At 33.5% G+C, this 15,498-nt stretch overlaps 1 protein-coding gene across 1 annotated transcript in view; it reads left to right on the top strand.

Moving 5' to 3' along the window:
• The first annotated feature begins 33 nt into the window (after positions 1-33).
• Positions 34-15,498, top strand: part of Exo84 (exocyst complex component Exo84) — a 45,040-nt gene continuing 29,575 nt past the window's right edge. Inside the window, exons 1-4 of the mRNA XM_081737062.1 lie at positions 34-218; positions 1,796-1,951; positions 8,747-8,946; positions 13,214-13,356. Coding sequence (XP_081593188.1) covers positions 164-218; positions 1,796-1,951; positions 8,747-8,946; positions 13,214-13,356 — 554 coding nt within the window. The 5' untranslated portion in view covers positions 34-163. The remainder of the gene's footprint in view (positions 219-1,795; positions 1,952-8,746; positions 8,947-13,213; positions 13,357-15,498) is intronic.

Below are 15,498 nucleotides of genomic sequence, written 5' to 3'. Positions count from 1 at the left end.
ATATACTATCTATCTTTGCTAATAATATTATAAAAATATATTTAATACAAATTACTCCCTATTTATCGCACACTATGTCATATGTTCATACCGCTCTCTTTAGTTCGTTTGTTTATTTCCGCGTTTTCACTTTTCAATTGTTTCAGAGGTGTGTAGTGCGAAAATGGCGGATGTTTTAGCAAAGAAGATAACAGCATCGGACTTTAATCCAGATAAATGTAAGTTAGTCATTTTACTTCTATCAATAAAAATCACTTCCAGTGTGCCATATGACGTAATATTTTTGCATTTGATATGTAGTTTTAATTCAAAAATATAAAGCTAGCGCCGTAGCGATATATCCCTTGTACTTCGTTAAGGTTAATTTGACAAGTAGATCCCTATTGCTATACTGGGGTATCTTTCTCTTCAGTATATTCTGTTGGGTAAAGATGTTCGTGGTGTGGTGTATATTGGCTTCTTGATGTTTCTGGAAGGCAATCACGTAGACAGCAACAATTGTAAAGCATTAAATTTGAAATATTAAGTGGGTTTAAGTAGAGTTCCGTAATAAGTTAGAGAAATTGATGTAGCAAATACGATAAAACCGGAGTTACTTTTGTTATAAAAATATATATATATATACATACGAAAATACGTTATATATATACGAAAATTTTATAAACTTTCCTGCGTAATTTAATGATATAAATCAATTGGTACAATGTGAGAGATTACGATTTCTGGATGTGACCGCATCAAGGTCAAATCGAGAGCCAAATACAGCCTTTTAATTAGAATTTCGAGTTTGTGTGCACAGACTCGAGTTTATGCTAACCCTGCTCTCTTCATGATTTGTTTCAGGCACCGATTCCACGACGGAATCGGGAGGACAACACAATTATTCAGAATTACCTTAATTTGAGTAGGATTAAGTGTGTTCCCCTTGAGTTAAGTTAGAAATTGAAGTGTAAAGACTTCATTAAAGTTCTCCTGATATTATTATTGGCATGAACAGCAAATTTAACAGGCAAAAGAAAGGTTAACTTTAGTAACTCCGCTCCAATTGATGCATTTGCTGAGACGCGAACAATGGCACGACTTTCACTATTTGGTATTGGGACTGTCCATCGACACGTTTGCGTAAAAAACAGTAACTTCATTCACTTATCTTGTGGGTCCAGGTAAATGGCAACATTGCATTTTCATTTAACATTGGGCGCATAAAGAGTGTACAGCCCAAACGGCTCGTCCGATTTAAAAAAAAAAAAAAAAAAAAATCCTTCACTTTAGATTGAAAACATCATATTTGGAGACAATTTCCCTCTTACATTTTGTTGTAACTGATAATAACAGAGTTACCCTGTGTAACGGAACTTTTGAGACACTCTGTATCCTTTCAGTTTTGTAGTTTAAGAGTACGTTAGCTGGTATTAGTAGAAGCAGATCAACAGAACTACGGTGCATGAGTTATGTCACCAATAAATGAAGACTAATGATATTAATGTGACATTGATGTAATATAAATTTACTGGTATTTGTTAGAGTTGAAAGAGAAGATTAAATTTTAAGTATTTTGCATGAAAGTAGAGCACAAAGTTAATTGTCCAAAAATAAAACACATGTTCTTTTCAAAAGATACATTTTGTAACTTCAAGTGTTTTGCACTCTCCACAGCTATAATGTTAAGAAGTTTTTGCCGTAGTAGTCAAGACTATACGTACAGTTCAGTTTTTCATGTAAGGAATTGTAAAACGTATATTCAGTATATAGTAATTTAGCATAAATATGTAAAACATGATTGTTTTATTTCCAGTCGTTAAGGAATTATCACAGAGATGCGTTGGAGGCCAAGAACTTCAACAACAGAGACAGAAGATCCAAGCTCTTGCCGATGAAACTAACATTTTACTCAAGAAAAATGTTTACCAGAATTATATGCAGTTTATTGAAACTGCAAAAGAAATTTCTCGTATCCTTTGAAAGAAACAGAGCTCAGTTTCTTATAGCGTATTTTTTCAGGTGGACGAGAGTTTAAACATTACTATTGTTTTTATATTAATATTAATATAACTGTGAAAGCCATATATATTCGTCTAAAAGGATGCATTTCTGAGGAACCAATTATTTGCGGAACAATTCAGACAAAGGATATCTGCAATTAAACGAATGTTCGAACTCAATATCTGTGTCCCTTGCAATCTTCTTTATATCAGTGTTTAATTTCAGTTATCTCTGTAACTTTCGTCACCACCAAGTTTTAAAAAACTTCATTCATCACATACAAATAATTATAAGAAGTTGCACTTGCTGCAAGTTGAAAAATTCACGACAGGAATCGGTTACAGGATGTTTCGAAACAACACCGACAACGTTTGGGAGGTGATTCCTGACATCAAGATAAGACAAAAAGTATAGACCAACCTGGGCACACAAATGCTTCCTTTCGGTGTTATAGGGTGCCGCAAACATGAAAACAAATGAACTTTAAAAGTCTGTAGCTCTAAAACTATGAAACCAACCGTAGTCGTGTCTAATACATGTTTCAGAATCCTAAGGCACTCATACTACAAATTTTATATAGTGAGTTTGGCTACGGGCGTGTAATTTGAAGTATTCACCAACTACCTCTATAAAAATTGTTGCGGAAGTACTGCAGGACTCTGAAACCTAGATATTTGGATACTAGTTCCTAAGTGAAGTCTTGAGCCGACTACAGTAGGTCCCATAGTTTTGGAACTATGGACCTCTAAGGTTCATTTTTTCATGTTTTCGGCAGCCTATAACTCCGAAAGAAAGCAATTGTGCACCCAGGTTGGTCTCTACTTTTTATCTTATATTGGTGTCAGGAATCACCTCCCAAACATTGTCGGTGTTGTTTTGAAACACTCTGCAGAGGTTTAACATGTTCTATGGGAAAGAAGAACAGTGATTTGTATATCGAAAATGGATGTTCATACAATTCGGTAGAAGGGACATCCACGTTTTCTGTATTCAGGTAGGAGGAATTACAAAAAGCAAAAACAACTTTCATGAAAATTTTACGATAACAAAAGTTAAAAAAAAAATAAAAGGTTGGGTTGGGTGAGTGATATTAATGAGAAAAGTTGTAAGATGGTTGAGATTATTCAATTAAAAAAAAAAAAAAAATCAGAAGATGACAACATCTACAATGTTTATGTAATGAATTAAGCTCTTTGAGAAGAGTAAGTTCTTGACAAAAGTTACAGTAACAAGCAACATAATACATTGATATGAAAAAAAGATTGCAAAAGATACAGAATTGAGTTTCAACATTCCTGTATGTGTTGTGTTACATATCCTATAGCATCAATCTCCAGTTATTTCACTAATATACCACAGCTAACCTAACTTAAATTACTATGTACATGTTCGAGCATTATATTAAGTTACTAAAAAGTCAATATGACGAAAGAGTACACGCAAGTACTGAGATAAAGAAAAGTATGACACAAAAGTTATCATTTCATTTATTGAATTTAAAAAATAACTTCCAGTCGCTACGTCTTTGACAAGACAAAATTAACTTGATGTACCTGACGTACTTGAAAGTCGCTACGTCTTTGACAAGACAAAATTAACTTGATGTACCTGACGTACTTGAAAAGTGCAGACAACTAAATTCACTTATTTTCTGAGTTTAGAAGAGTGAAATTCCATTTAATTAAAAAAATAAACAAAAAATAAAGAGGAACTCATTAGAGTATCAAACACGTGATTACTATGCCGGTGCATTAATCACAATACTGCTTTCAATTGTGAATATTATAGTTGGTCTGAGAAGAACTGAATAACGTAATTGTTAACATATCGGTATGGTAAGCCGGAGGTCCGGATTTGATTTCCAGTTCTTTCTAAATTTTTTTCTTCTTTTTCTTTGAAATTGAATGTTTGGTTGATTAGAGTTGAATGCCCCTCTTCACGGAGGCTGCATGATATAGGGCCTAATGTTAAAAAGAGGGAACCAAGCCAATGGCTTGGTTTGTATGTATCCGAGGCAAGTGTCCCGCAAAGATGGAATCGGAATCACTCACACAGAAAACGCACGTCTTAGCCATTCCGCGTAAAAGAAGCAGTAAATTTAATGTAATTTCACCTATAGTAAGTGTTAGGTGTTCAGCAGAAACATATATCTACATTTCTGAAATAAACAAATAAATGTAACCAATATTTAATCATTAAGGTGTTTATGCAGGAAAGAGTCACTGGGCTCGTACAAGTGCAAGTGATAATTTGTGTTACAAGTTAAAACCACGTGATCTAAGACGTAGAGACCACTTCCAAATATGAAAGTCTATGATGGGATGGAGGTCAACTACTTAGCATGATCGTTAACGCACTGACACAGTAAGCCGTATATCTGGGTTCGTTTCTGTAGAAAGTCTTAAAATTGATATTACAATCGAACAAGGAAACTTAAATTTCTATGGTATGTATGTGTTCTCAGTTCTGGTAAAATGAGCTGTCTCCGTATATCTTAGTGTATGGTTGCTATAGCTAACACCACTTTAAGTCTAATGCACATATGATCATAAAACAGTATTATCCACCACTGGAACTCTCTTTATTTAAGTACTCCAAGTACTAACACCACCACAAAGTATTATTCATTATCAGTAGCTGTTAAGCTTACATCGAACCACACTCTAACATAATTTATTCTACGCTAGTTTTTAGTGTTGGCTGGTTTAAACCAAGATGGTTAAATAAATTAAAAAAAAAAAAAAGTTCGTAAAATTGTAAGTGTTACTAAAATCTTCGTGAAGACACATTTGTGGATTATTACGTTTCATTCCCATATATTATTCGTATTATATTCAGACCTAAATTTGATCCCAGCTCGCGCCGTGTGAACGTTGTGGTGGACAAACACCGTGCTCGTGGGTTTTCTCGGGGTTCTCCCGTTTCCTCCCACTTTCTTCATTCCACCGTTTCACTCATTTCTCATTATCACCGTCTCCTTTAGTCTAACCGGCATAACCCTGGGACGTTAAACTTAAAGATTTCATTTCATTTCATTTTCAGACCTAAATTTCCCATTCATTACTCAAAAAGATTATATTACAAAAGCAACTTTTTAAAAATAAATTTACGAATGTTTCTTTTGTGATTTTTTTTATAGTTTGTTATTATTGTTATGCAATTGCAATCAAAGGAAAATTCTAAATATAGTTTTGTTTTAATAATGTTTACTATTGATAAAATATATCAAAATGCCGTACTTTTGGGGGGGGGACATACAAACCCCACGAGAGGCATTTATTGAAATCAGAAGTATCTGTGGTATATATTTATGTATAAATGAATCAGAGCCAAAGTGGACTCAAATAATTCCTATCTTTATTCACTTTTCTTGCTGATATGCGGAGTAAGTCCTTGTATTTCTTTAACTTGGACTAACAAAAGTCGCAGTGAAATAATTTGGACTAAATTAGTTCTTCTGTACTCTGCAGTATTTTGAAATTGTCCATATGTAATTCTGCATAATGGCTTCACTTGTGCAACTGTTTATCTTTTTGTCCTTCTGAAATGACTCTTGACAATTATATTAAGAAGTATCTAAAGATCAGTACAACGTATTTTTACTAGGAGTCCTTCGTGAGTGAATCGGCAGACGTATCGCATTTGAGGCCAATTAGTCCCGGTTAGAGTTCAAATGGAGGACAATTTCTCCGGGATGTAAGCTGAGAAGCTGTTTGGATTCCGCTTTAAGCTTATGTAACCCGTTCCAGTATAACCCGGTTGTTGCATAATAACACCAAGGCAAAATAAACTTATTTCTGTCCATATGTGATATAAATACATTGAGCAAATTATTTAAACAAACAAACAAAAAAAAAAAGTTTAAACCAAGAAAACCGGGGTTTTTGGTTTTTTCAATAAAAAACCCTGGTTTTTGCCAACCCTGCTAGTTTTCTATATCTACGTAAATTCATATTAATACAACTCAAAACACCCTGAACCATTTACACATGCATGTATCATGTTTTAAAATACAAGTGCAGTCACCACAATTATCATCTCATAATATTCACTAATGTCATCCCTTAACAGTTTCCCGATTATTTATTGATTTATTATTATTATCTTTAAATTTTAATAAACAGACATACGTGTAAGTAGTTTTTATGCTCCCTGTTATATTCCAGTTTTTGTTTTATTATTTTTTCCCCAGTATTTCGATCACATGTCTGTGATATAATGTGACGAAGAGATTGTTCGAGAAATTAACTTCAGTAATACAGGGTGGTAAGATAATACACCGACGAACTGGAAGAGATGATAGTCATGGGATTTAGCAAAAGATGTCTAATGAACGCCAGTTGAAAACAGTATAGTTTTCACGTGAGAAACGTTGAAAAAGCGGCGAAGGTGTAATATAATACCGACTATCTTACGAACACAGAAAAAGGTTTTTTTACGATCACCTGACACGGGGTTTGAAAAAACCCGGCCTTTTTTGAAAAAGCCCAACCCACCTGGGCCCATATGCGTTTTTTCGGATATTTTCGGATTTAATTTTTTTGGGGGGGGGGTTAACCGTTTTTTTTTTTTTTTTTTTTTCTTCCGAAATATTTCAATGTTTTTAGAGTAAAAGTGTTAAAATGTGATTTATATTTCAAGATTGTCATTGTCACAACTTGCAACAATTTTCTATTCACTGCTATTTTGAAAAAAAAAAAAAAAAAAAAAAAAAAAAGACGCCATTTTGAAGTTTTACGTTGGTATGCCGCCAAAATCTATACAGGAAATATAAGAGTATCTCGTGCTTGTACTCTGGAAATTTTAACTTAAAAGACCGATAGTTGCACCCTGTAGTGTGTGTAGCAGAGGCAGAAAACGAGTTGAGTTGATTTTGTGTTTAACGTCCCTTTCAGCAGCGAGGATATATGAGACGGGACCTCCTGATTAACGTGTAATCCGAACCACGTGAGCTCCCGCCGGAAATCGAACCAGGGTCGCCCACGCCGAAGACGCGTACGCTAACCGCTTAGCCATGAAGGAGCTTGGCAGACAAACGAACAAATGTAGATCAAGTCATCCAGAAGCCTGACTGACGTTCCCCAAATATGAATACCAAAAGGGGTCTATAAATTTAAAACAAAGATTCAATTCATGTTGTATGAAATAAATAAATAGATACAAAATGTCTTATGTGAAATAAACATCATCCAGCGCAAAATAAACGGCTTTACTGTTGAAGTTCACTTCCGATAATTTGTGCGTTCAGTTACGAGAATTTGCCGAGCACTTGGTGCAAGACGGTTCTTTCCTGAAAATTAATTTAAAACAAATAACAAAGATATAATTCATATTTTATAAAGTATGTAATTGTTCCAAAATGTCTTAAATGAAATTAAATATCTTCCAGCCTAAAACAAATAGTTTTATTGTTGAAGTATTCATTTCCGATGCTTCTGCGTTCAATTGCGGGAATTTCCCGAGCGCTTCTTTCAGCAGGCAGATTTTTTTTTTCTTTTTTCGAAAATACAGGTTTATTTATTGAACATCGAAATTTCCACAAGTACGGAAATTTGAATTCAGCACTTGAAATAGTAAGCGTTACATGGTCTTCGGAACTCCAAGCGTTAAGCTTCTTAAATTTGAGAAGAATTTTTACGCTATTGCTGGTGTTGACTCTAAGAATGCTTCTTTCAGCAACAAATGACTGAACTAAACTCTTGTTGTTGGGAAACCAAATTTTACTGAAGAATACTTGTGTTTTACATCAAAGGTAAGAAATAATACTAATAGTTTTAGTAATGTATTTATGTATTTACTATTAGTACCGGCACCTATGGCCTTAAACCCATCAAACGTATGAGGGATAACATCCCTCGGTGTTGCCGAGTCCACGAGCACACTATTTACGGAAAGTATTTTCTAAAGTACAAAACTGCATATTTTACTTCGAATAGGCTATAAGCATAATCCATACATTAATTTGTTCTATATCAGGATAAGCTTTTTTTTTTTTTTTTAAATATATATATATATAATTTATTCAGTGCATTCAGAACTTAATAAAGGTCTCATGTTGAATGTTGTTGTATACCTTAACATGAAAGCACCTGATTCTCCCAAGGAAAGTCTAAAATCTGACAGAAATTACTTTCAATGTGATCACCTCTGACAGAAATTACTTTCAATGTGATCACCTTAGTTGTACCAATAATACACTAACAAAAAGCTCAAAAACCCAGGTGGGTCCAATTCGGGCTGGGCCAACTTGGGCAAACCCTGACCTGACACCATTGTCAGGTCCAGATATTACATAGAAAGTCACACCCGACAAATAAACACAATGACATACAAATGGGAGTGGAGCTATTGCTGCGCAGCGAGATCCCTACAGACAGTTGGAGAAACCAGACGTGAATTTCCCATCTGTAGGGATTCCCGTATTGCGGCAGCCACGCCGCTCTAATCTATACGTTATTGCATTTTTCGGGTGTGACTTTCTGTGTAACATTTGGACTCGACAACAACATCTTTCCGTGTTCGTGAGATATTCGGTATTACATCAGCGCCTTGCCGCTTTTTTTTTTTTCTCCTTTTTAACGTTTCTCACGTGAAAATGATGGAGTTTTCGAATCAAATTCATTATATATACACTTAAATTCATGTATACTGTAATCTCTTCAAATCCGGTTTATGTACAAAAAATAATAAAAGTAATATCCTTGAATATTTTTGTAATTAATATACATAATTACATAATTGTAAGATCCTTAATCAAATCCAGATTTGGAAAGTGAGATGTACCAGCTTTCACATACGTTGACAGAACAAAGGGCGCTATTAAACTCTTTGATGGAGACGTCATTGCTGGGAGACAAAGTCCCTGCCTTAGACCTTGATTTCAGAGAGAAGGAGAAAGAAGAAAAGGAAGATGAAGGACGAAAGAAATTGACGGAAGTTCTGGAAAAAGTTGAAGGCTGTGTGGTATGTATTATAAAAGTTACCTAACTTAGAGCTAAGAATTTGTTCATAAAATTAGAATAGAATAAAGAATTTTATTATACCCTTCCATTTATTAATTTTTTTCTGTTCGCTTCCCTACGAAATAATTTTGTTACGAACCATTTGATGTCCGTACCAGATTTCTTCTTCAAATTCTACTTTCATGCGAGAACATGCTATCACCTAAGAATATGGCGTGCTATTGTTCTAATTTTCCTTTTTTCGTAGTTGTATGTTTAAAATATTGCAAATGTTATCCTAATCCAGTTGTCTCGTTAATGTGTATGCTGTCATCATATATGTTTTAAGTGTTAATGGCATTTTGTCAGGCTTTGGATTGACATTAATTTGTATTTCCATACACATGCTCTCAATGGTTTTCTTTCTCTTCGAGAGTTGTGTATATAATGAAGTACTAGTAGAAACTCAAAATACATTTTTGATAATCTTATCGCAAAAGCTTAAAAGCCTTAGTGGGTGGTATAGAAAATTGACCTATTAGCCTTCTCCTCCCACTACATCGTAGTGAAACAGACATTTTTTCCGAAATCTGGTGTTGTTAAGAAATTCAAACTCTTTAATAGTTCTTGGCCAGAATAGGGGGTGAGTAAAAGCTGATCTTCTCTGTCACTTGAGAAATGAATGCAATATCTTAAATGTTTTGACGAAGAAAAAAGTAGCTTGGAAACTCGAATGGTTGTGTTGTTTTGTTATTTGACACTTTCAGCAGAAAATCTTTCTTTTTCCGTTGAGAAGGAATGAACCATGTGTAGGCAGTTGGTCAGTGTGTCCATTTTCGGAGCGAGGGGGGGAAAAAGCAAAGTGGCCTCTAAAACCCACATCTGTAAGTTGTTAATTACAGTTGAAAAGGGATCAAAAATATGGCAATGTCTTTGTACACACGTTAAATTACAATGTCACTAGTAAGAGGATACAACTGTTCGGACAGTTCCGAATACCACCTACTGAGAACTATCTTGTTATTGCGAGAATTAAATTAACGTTCATCAGCTCAACTAATTACTTGTTTTACGTGGAGGTCAATTGAACTTGTATTGTACAAATTTCATCCGCATGTTAGTAAATAACTATGAAATAAGCTTTACTTTGAAATATTGTTTATTATGTTGATAGTTTGTTGGCTAATGACATATTAAAGGCCTTTCTGCCTAAACCCTTCACACCTTCCCCGCAGTATCCGACATATCAAAATTCTGCCAGTTATAAATTGTTTTATAACATTGCATCTAATCGCGAGGAACGGATGCAGAGTGTATTAACTTGTATGCAAAATACCTTCACAATCTGATATGTACCAAACTGAAGTGTGTACCCTTCATATTTTCGTTTGATTCACTTGGGTACCGTGTTCCATTATGTTTAGTAATTAATGTGGAAGAACATTCGACGAATTATGTAGACTGTGACTTACAGATGAAATCATACTCTACAATGAAATTATGGGGTTTCGTGAGAAATATAGATTTATATACGACGCATGAAACAAAATGGAACGATAATGTTTGTAGTTATAGTGACTATGTAGATTATTATAATCCTTTAAGTGGTGCGATAAATACAGATGATTGGTTCAGTGCCTTATGATTACAACCATTGATGAACAACACATACAATCTGAGTGATGAGCTACACTATATCTTGTTATGACATCTTATGGTTTGATCTATGAATCTTTATATTATGTTAGGTGTTGCTAAAGGTGTCTTCTTCGTGTGGGTTTCATTCCTCCATGTTCCGATCCTGCTGCCAAATGAAGGAAAATTTATTATGTAACGATTGTCTGTTAACACTGAGTAGTAAGCTACATGTAAATAAAGACACTATACACTCACACCGTACAAGACAACGTTATTAACATTGAATAGAAGCTGTCTGTAAATGAAGATACTGCTACAAACCGTGAGTAGTCTTTGACGGGTTCACACTGGTCTAGTTTTACTGGCAAAAATGGAAGTCCATAAAAAAAATAAATAAATAAAAAAGTTTCTGAAACTCTACGAAAGGAGGATTAGTTGTAATTTTGCACAACATTACTGACAATGAAGAGAAATAATAATGATTATATATATTTAATGTTTTACGTTAACATATAATAATAATAATAATAATAATAATAATAATAATAATAATAATAATAATAATAATAATAATAATAATAGTTTACAAACAATATGAAAGTGAAAAGCAGAGCTAAGGAAGTAATAGAAATTGTATTTTAAAAATAAAACCACTAAATTTGTCTTTATACAGATTGAGCCGTTATACAGATTATCTAACCTGATAGCTAGTTTTGAGTGTGTGCAGATGGAGGTTTTTATTAAGTTCAGAATTTGTAATACTGTTAGAAAATGGAGAATAGGAATTACACAGTCCACGAAGTGAATCTTTGTTTTCATGGCAAAGAACAGTAACTTATTTCTACACAGATGTTCATTTCCTAACTCATATTGTAGCTAAATGCTTATTATTATTGTTATGTGAATGTCCGAAACCGAACTCTGCTTTTCTATATTTCTATAGCCATAAAACAACTAGAGTGTCGTATAATCAAGAACTTAGCTCAGTTTGCATACGTTTTATTTATTTATTTATCAGACAGTTTCAGCAGATAATATGTGACTTTTTCAACGGTGCTAATGAAACTGCCGCTGCTGGGCATCTCACTTCTTATGAACTAATTTTAAGACTTAAATAAAAATAGTACTAACCTTATATCTGTGCATAAAAATAAATGTCCATTAAGTAATTTCAGTAGTCTCTGCTACTTTCATCACTAACTTCTTGAACTTCTACACTGAAGCCATTGTGGATTCTCTCATTTCAGAACTATTTCATAACAGAAAAACTCCATTGTTTGGAAACATGTTGAAAAAACAATTTTGAAATCTTGTACACTTCTGTACGGGACGATTGTCTAATAACATTGAGTAGTAATCTGCCTGTTAATGAAGATATTATTAAAATTTGTTAATACATTCACACTGTACCAAGACGACGTCATGGTACAGTGTGAATGTATTAACGGTTTTTAGCACTATATTCATTATTGGGTGTTTACTACTCAGTGTTAATAGGCAATCGTTATATAATAAATTTTCACAGAAGTATACAAGATTTCAGTTTTCTGGTATTTCAGAATTGTTTTTTCAACAAGTTTCCAGATAATGACTTTTTTCTTTTATGGGATAGTTGTTAGATGAGAAGATCTACCATGGATTTTAGAGCAGGAGGAGTTGAAGAGGTTATCTATGAAAGTAGCAGAGATTAAATGAACATTCACTTTCTTCACAGATACAAGGTTAGTACTATTTTTATTTACAAATATGTATTCTGTAGTGTCCATTAGCAAATATTAACGTAAGACTTCTTGGAATTTAAAGGTAACTTTTCGAGCATAAAGACGCTTTCTTCATTCATATAAGATGTTAAGCATCTCAATTCGTCAGAACATTGCCTTGAAATCTCATGAAGTCTTAAATTAATCTACAAAATGTGAGGTGATCAGTATCAAAAATTTCATTAGTACAACTGAAGGAGGCAAAAGCCCTCTACTGAAACTGTCCGGAAAATGAGACATATTAACCCAAAATGAGATAAGACCTTGATTGTAATGCCTCCAATATGCTCGGTTTTGAACGGAAAAGGGGAAACAGCTAAGGTCCCGTATATTTGCTAGTGATCTAATTTTCGAAGTAAGATAGGATTTTGCATCACGAAAGTCCATTAAATCGCTTTATATCCAGATCCAATAAAATATAGAAGCGCATGTGATCTCTATCGTCAATTCTGCGACCAGTCACGAGTGGATTGACTAGTTTGCGTTTGTACGAACTTAAAAGGAGTCTAAAGGGAAACCTTGGTTTACGAGGGGATATTTATCATTGAACTTTAAATATATGTGAAATTAAAGAGGAACCGTCCTGTCATGAATTCTATTTTTTTCTAAAGTACTTCACCTAGGAAATAAATTATAATTATAGATGAATCGCATTTCTAATCCAGTGTTTTATTTTTATTAGCATTTGTATAATGTTGTATTGCAAATTATAATGTGATAAAAAAAAAAGAAAGAAAACTGCTGGTATGTATGTTTTCTAGAATAAAGCAAAATTTGTATAGTATGAATGTGGTGAAGATTTGCATTTTTTTGATTATTATCATTCTTATTAATAATAATGATAATCTAAGGGAGCTTCATTTATTAATGTAGTTAATATTTTGTTTAAAGAGCGTTCTAGAAGTTCCAGGACGTCAACTTATGCATAATGGTGATCTTCTGGAATTAGATCCAAATGAAAATACAGCCTTACAGAGAGTTCATGGATATTTGCTGAACGATGGTTTCATGATAGCTACTTGGATTCCAAATAGGTATAATTATTTTTTTCAAAACTAGTCATAGTTGTTTCTTCACTTGATAATAGATGTGAAGAAATTGTTTTTCTGCCGTATTTCTTTTCGTTTTAACCAGGAATAACTTCGAAACCTTCCTTCCTGATCTAAAGTATAGCTATATAGTAAAAGCATAGTATAGTATTAAAATACTATACTTCGTCAGTACATTTCATTTTATTATTTACTAGTTGCTGCGCCTAAGTCTTATTCCTGCTGAACACTAAAGGTTATTTTGAAATAATTAAATTAATGCAATACAGTTTTTAAGTTGCAATTAAGTCGTTACGGTAATTTTTCATCAGCAGATTGAATTGCCTCCATCTACTTTTAATCTCATAACACTCACGCTAGGCGTCGCAATGCTTGTCTGACTTGTGGGGTCCTTAGTTCGATCCTAGCTTCTGCCAAGTGGGCTTTGTGGTGGACAAACATCTTGTGCGTATATTTTCTCCATGTTTTCCCGTTTCTCCATGTTTTCATTCCGTTATTATCATCCATCTCATCATCACCGTCTCCCTTAGCCTCGTTCGTAATCCTGAGACGTTAAACTTAAAAATAAATAAATAAAAACCTACTAGATAACCCTATATTGTAACATAACACCCATTAGACTCTCCTTTTTGTTCGTTTCTCTGCTGCTTCCCTTTTCATTCCTATGAATAGAGACACGATTTTGTGGTAAATAAGAAATCGTAATTTCGTTATATAAAATGCGTAGAGCGGGATAAAATCAGTGAATAAAAATTCAATATAAAAACACTATTTTCACTGGCAATTAGAATTAGTTACCTTTTATTTCACCTTAATTTCCACTCATCTGTCACCATGACATGAGCTCATGCATGACTATATTAAACAATATTTGAGTCTTTAAAAATAACACTAAGCATCCTCATAGCATAAAAGTATCATTTAAAGAAAAAAGAACACACACAGAGAGAACATTAATAATAATAATAATAATAATAATAATAATAATAATAATAATAATAATAATAATAATAATAATAATAATAATAATAATAATAACTTTAGTGTTCACAGTTTACTTATGCAAATAACACGTAAAGATTGTTTCCATGTTTTCTGTTGTTAAATTTGTTCTTTTGTTGGTAAGTATATCATTGTAAGAAGAGAGAGCCTTCCCCACATTAACATTCGAGACTGATATGTACATTAGTTGTAGACACTTTCCAGCTATTTCTGAATGCTCATTTAACACACTCTTCAACACTCCTTCCACACTATCCACTTCACCAGTAGATTCCATTTGAAGCTTGCATGTAAAATATCGAAAATTCATAGTGGTCTATTTTCTTAAAAATAGGAATTTTCATCACATTGCGTCGAAAAATTGTCACTTTTGCGTAATTTCTTGGAATATCGGAACTTGTTGCAAATTTCGCTAATTCGACAGAATTTCGCGTTTAATCGCGAGCGTTATATGGCCTAACAAATAGTGAAAAAATATATGTTATAGGTACACTACGTTTTCGCACAAAATTTATACAATTCGCTTGTCACCAAAAAATCGTGTCTAGTGCTCGTATGATCTGGCCATCTTGTAAAGTAATGCACACTCATACCTCCCACTCCCGACAACTCTTTCAACCAATAACAGCATATAGATATACGGCAGCGAGTCCACAAAACAAAACTCGTGAACTCGTTACATAAGTCATTTTACTTACTTGAAATTTCTGATTCCCAAAAATATCGTACACTTTCTATTTTTCGGATATCACCTGGAGTCATGTTCGCGGAGGATTGCGTTTCAAGTAAGTAAGATCTAAAATTCCTTAGCGTGTTACTATATTACCTATTTATAACCTTTTTATAAACTATAACAACGAGATTAATTCAATCAGAAATATTTGTTGTGGTTAGGTGGACAATGGGAGTGCAAGATCTTAATGTAATAACAAGAAATGCACATTCCAAAAAGTCTGTAATTATGTATGCCATTTATTGCTGATAAAGTTTCTAACCTGTTGATCCTGCTCTGTAACTAAATACCTTTTTCTGTATTTAGATCAGGATTTTTTGCTTTGATGAAGAACATTTCATGTATGCTTTTCTCTGTTAATGACAATGTTCTGTGGAATGTCTGAATCTTGT

This window comes from Thermobia domestica, chromosome 13, assembly GCF_964235325.1.
Source record: "Thermobia domestica chromosome 13, izTheDome1.hap1.1, whole genome shotgun sequence".
Taxonomy (NCBI): domain Eukaryota; kingdom Metazoa; phylum Arthropoda; class Insecta; order Zygentoma; family Lepismatidae; genus Thermobia; species Thermobia domestica.
The sequence above is the reverse complement of the archived record's forward strand: the minus strand, read 5'-3'. Positions and strand labels throughout refer to the sequence as shown.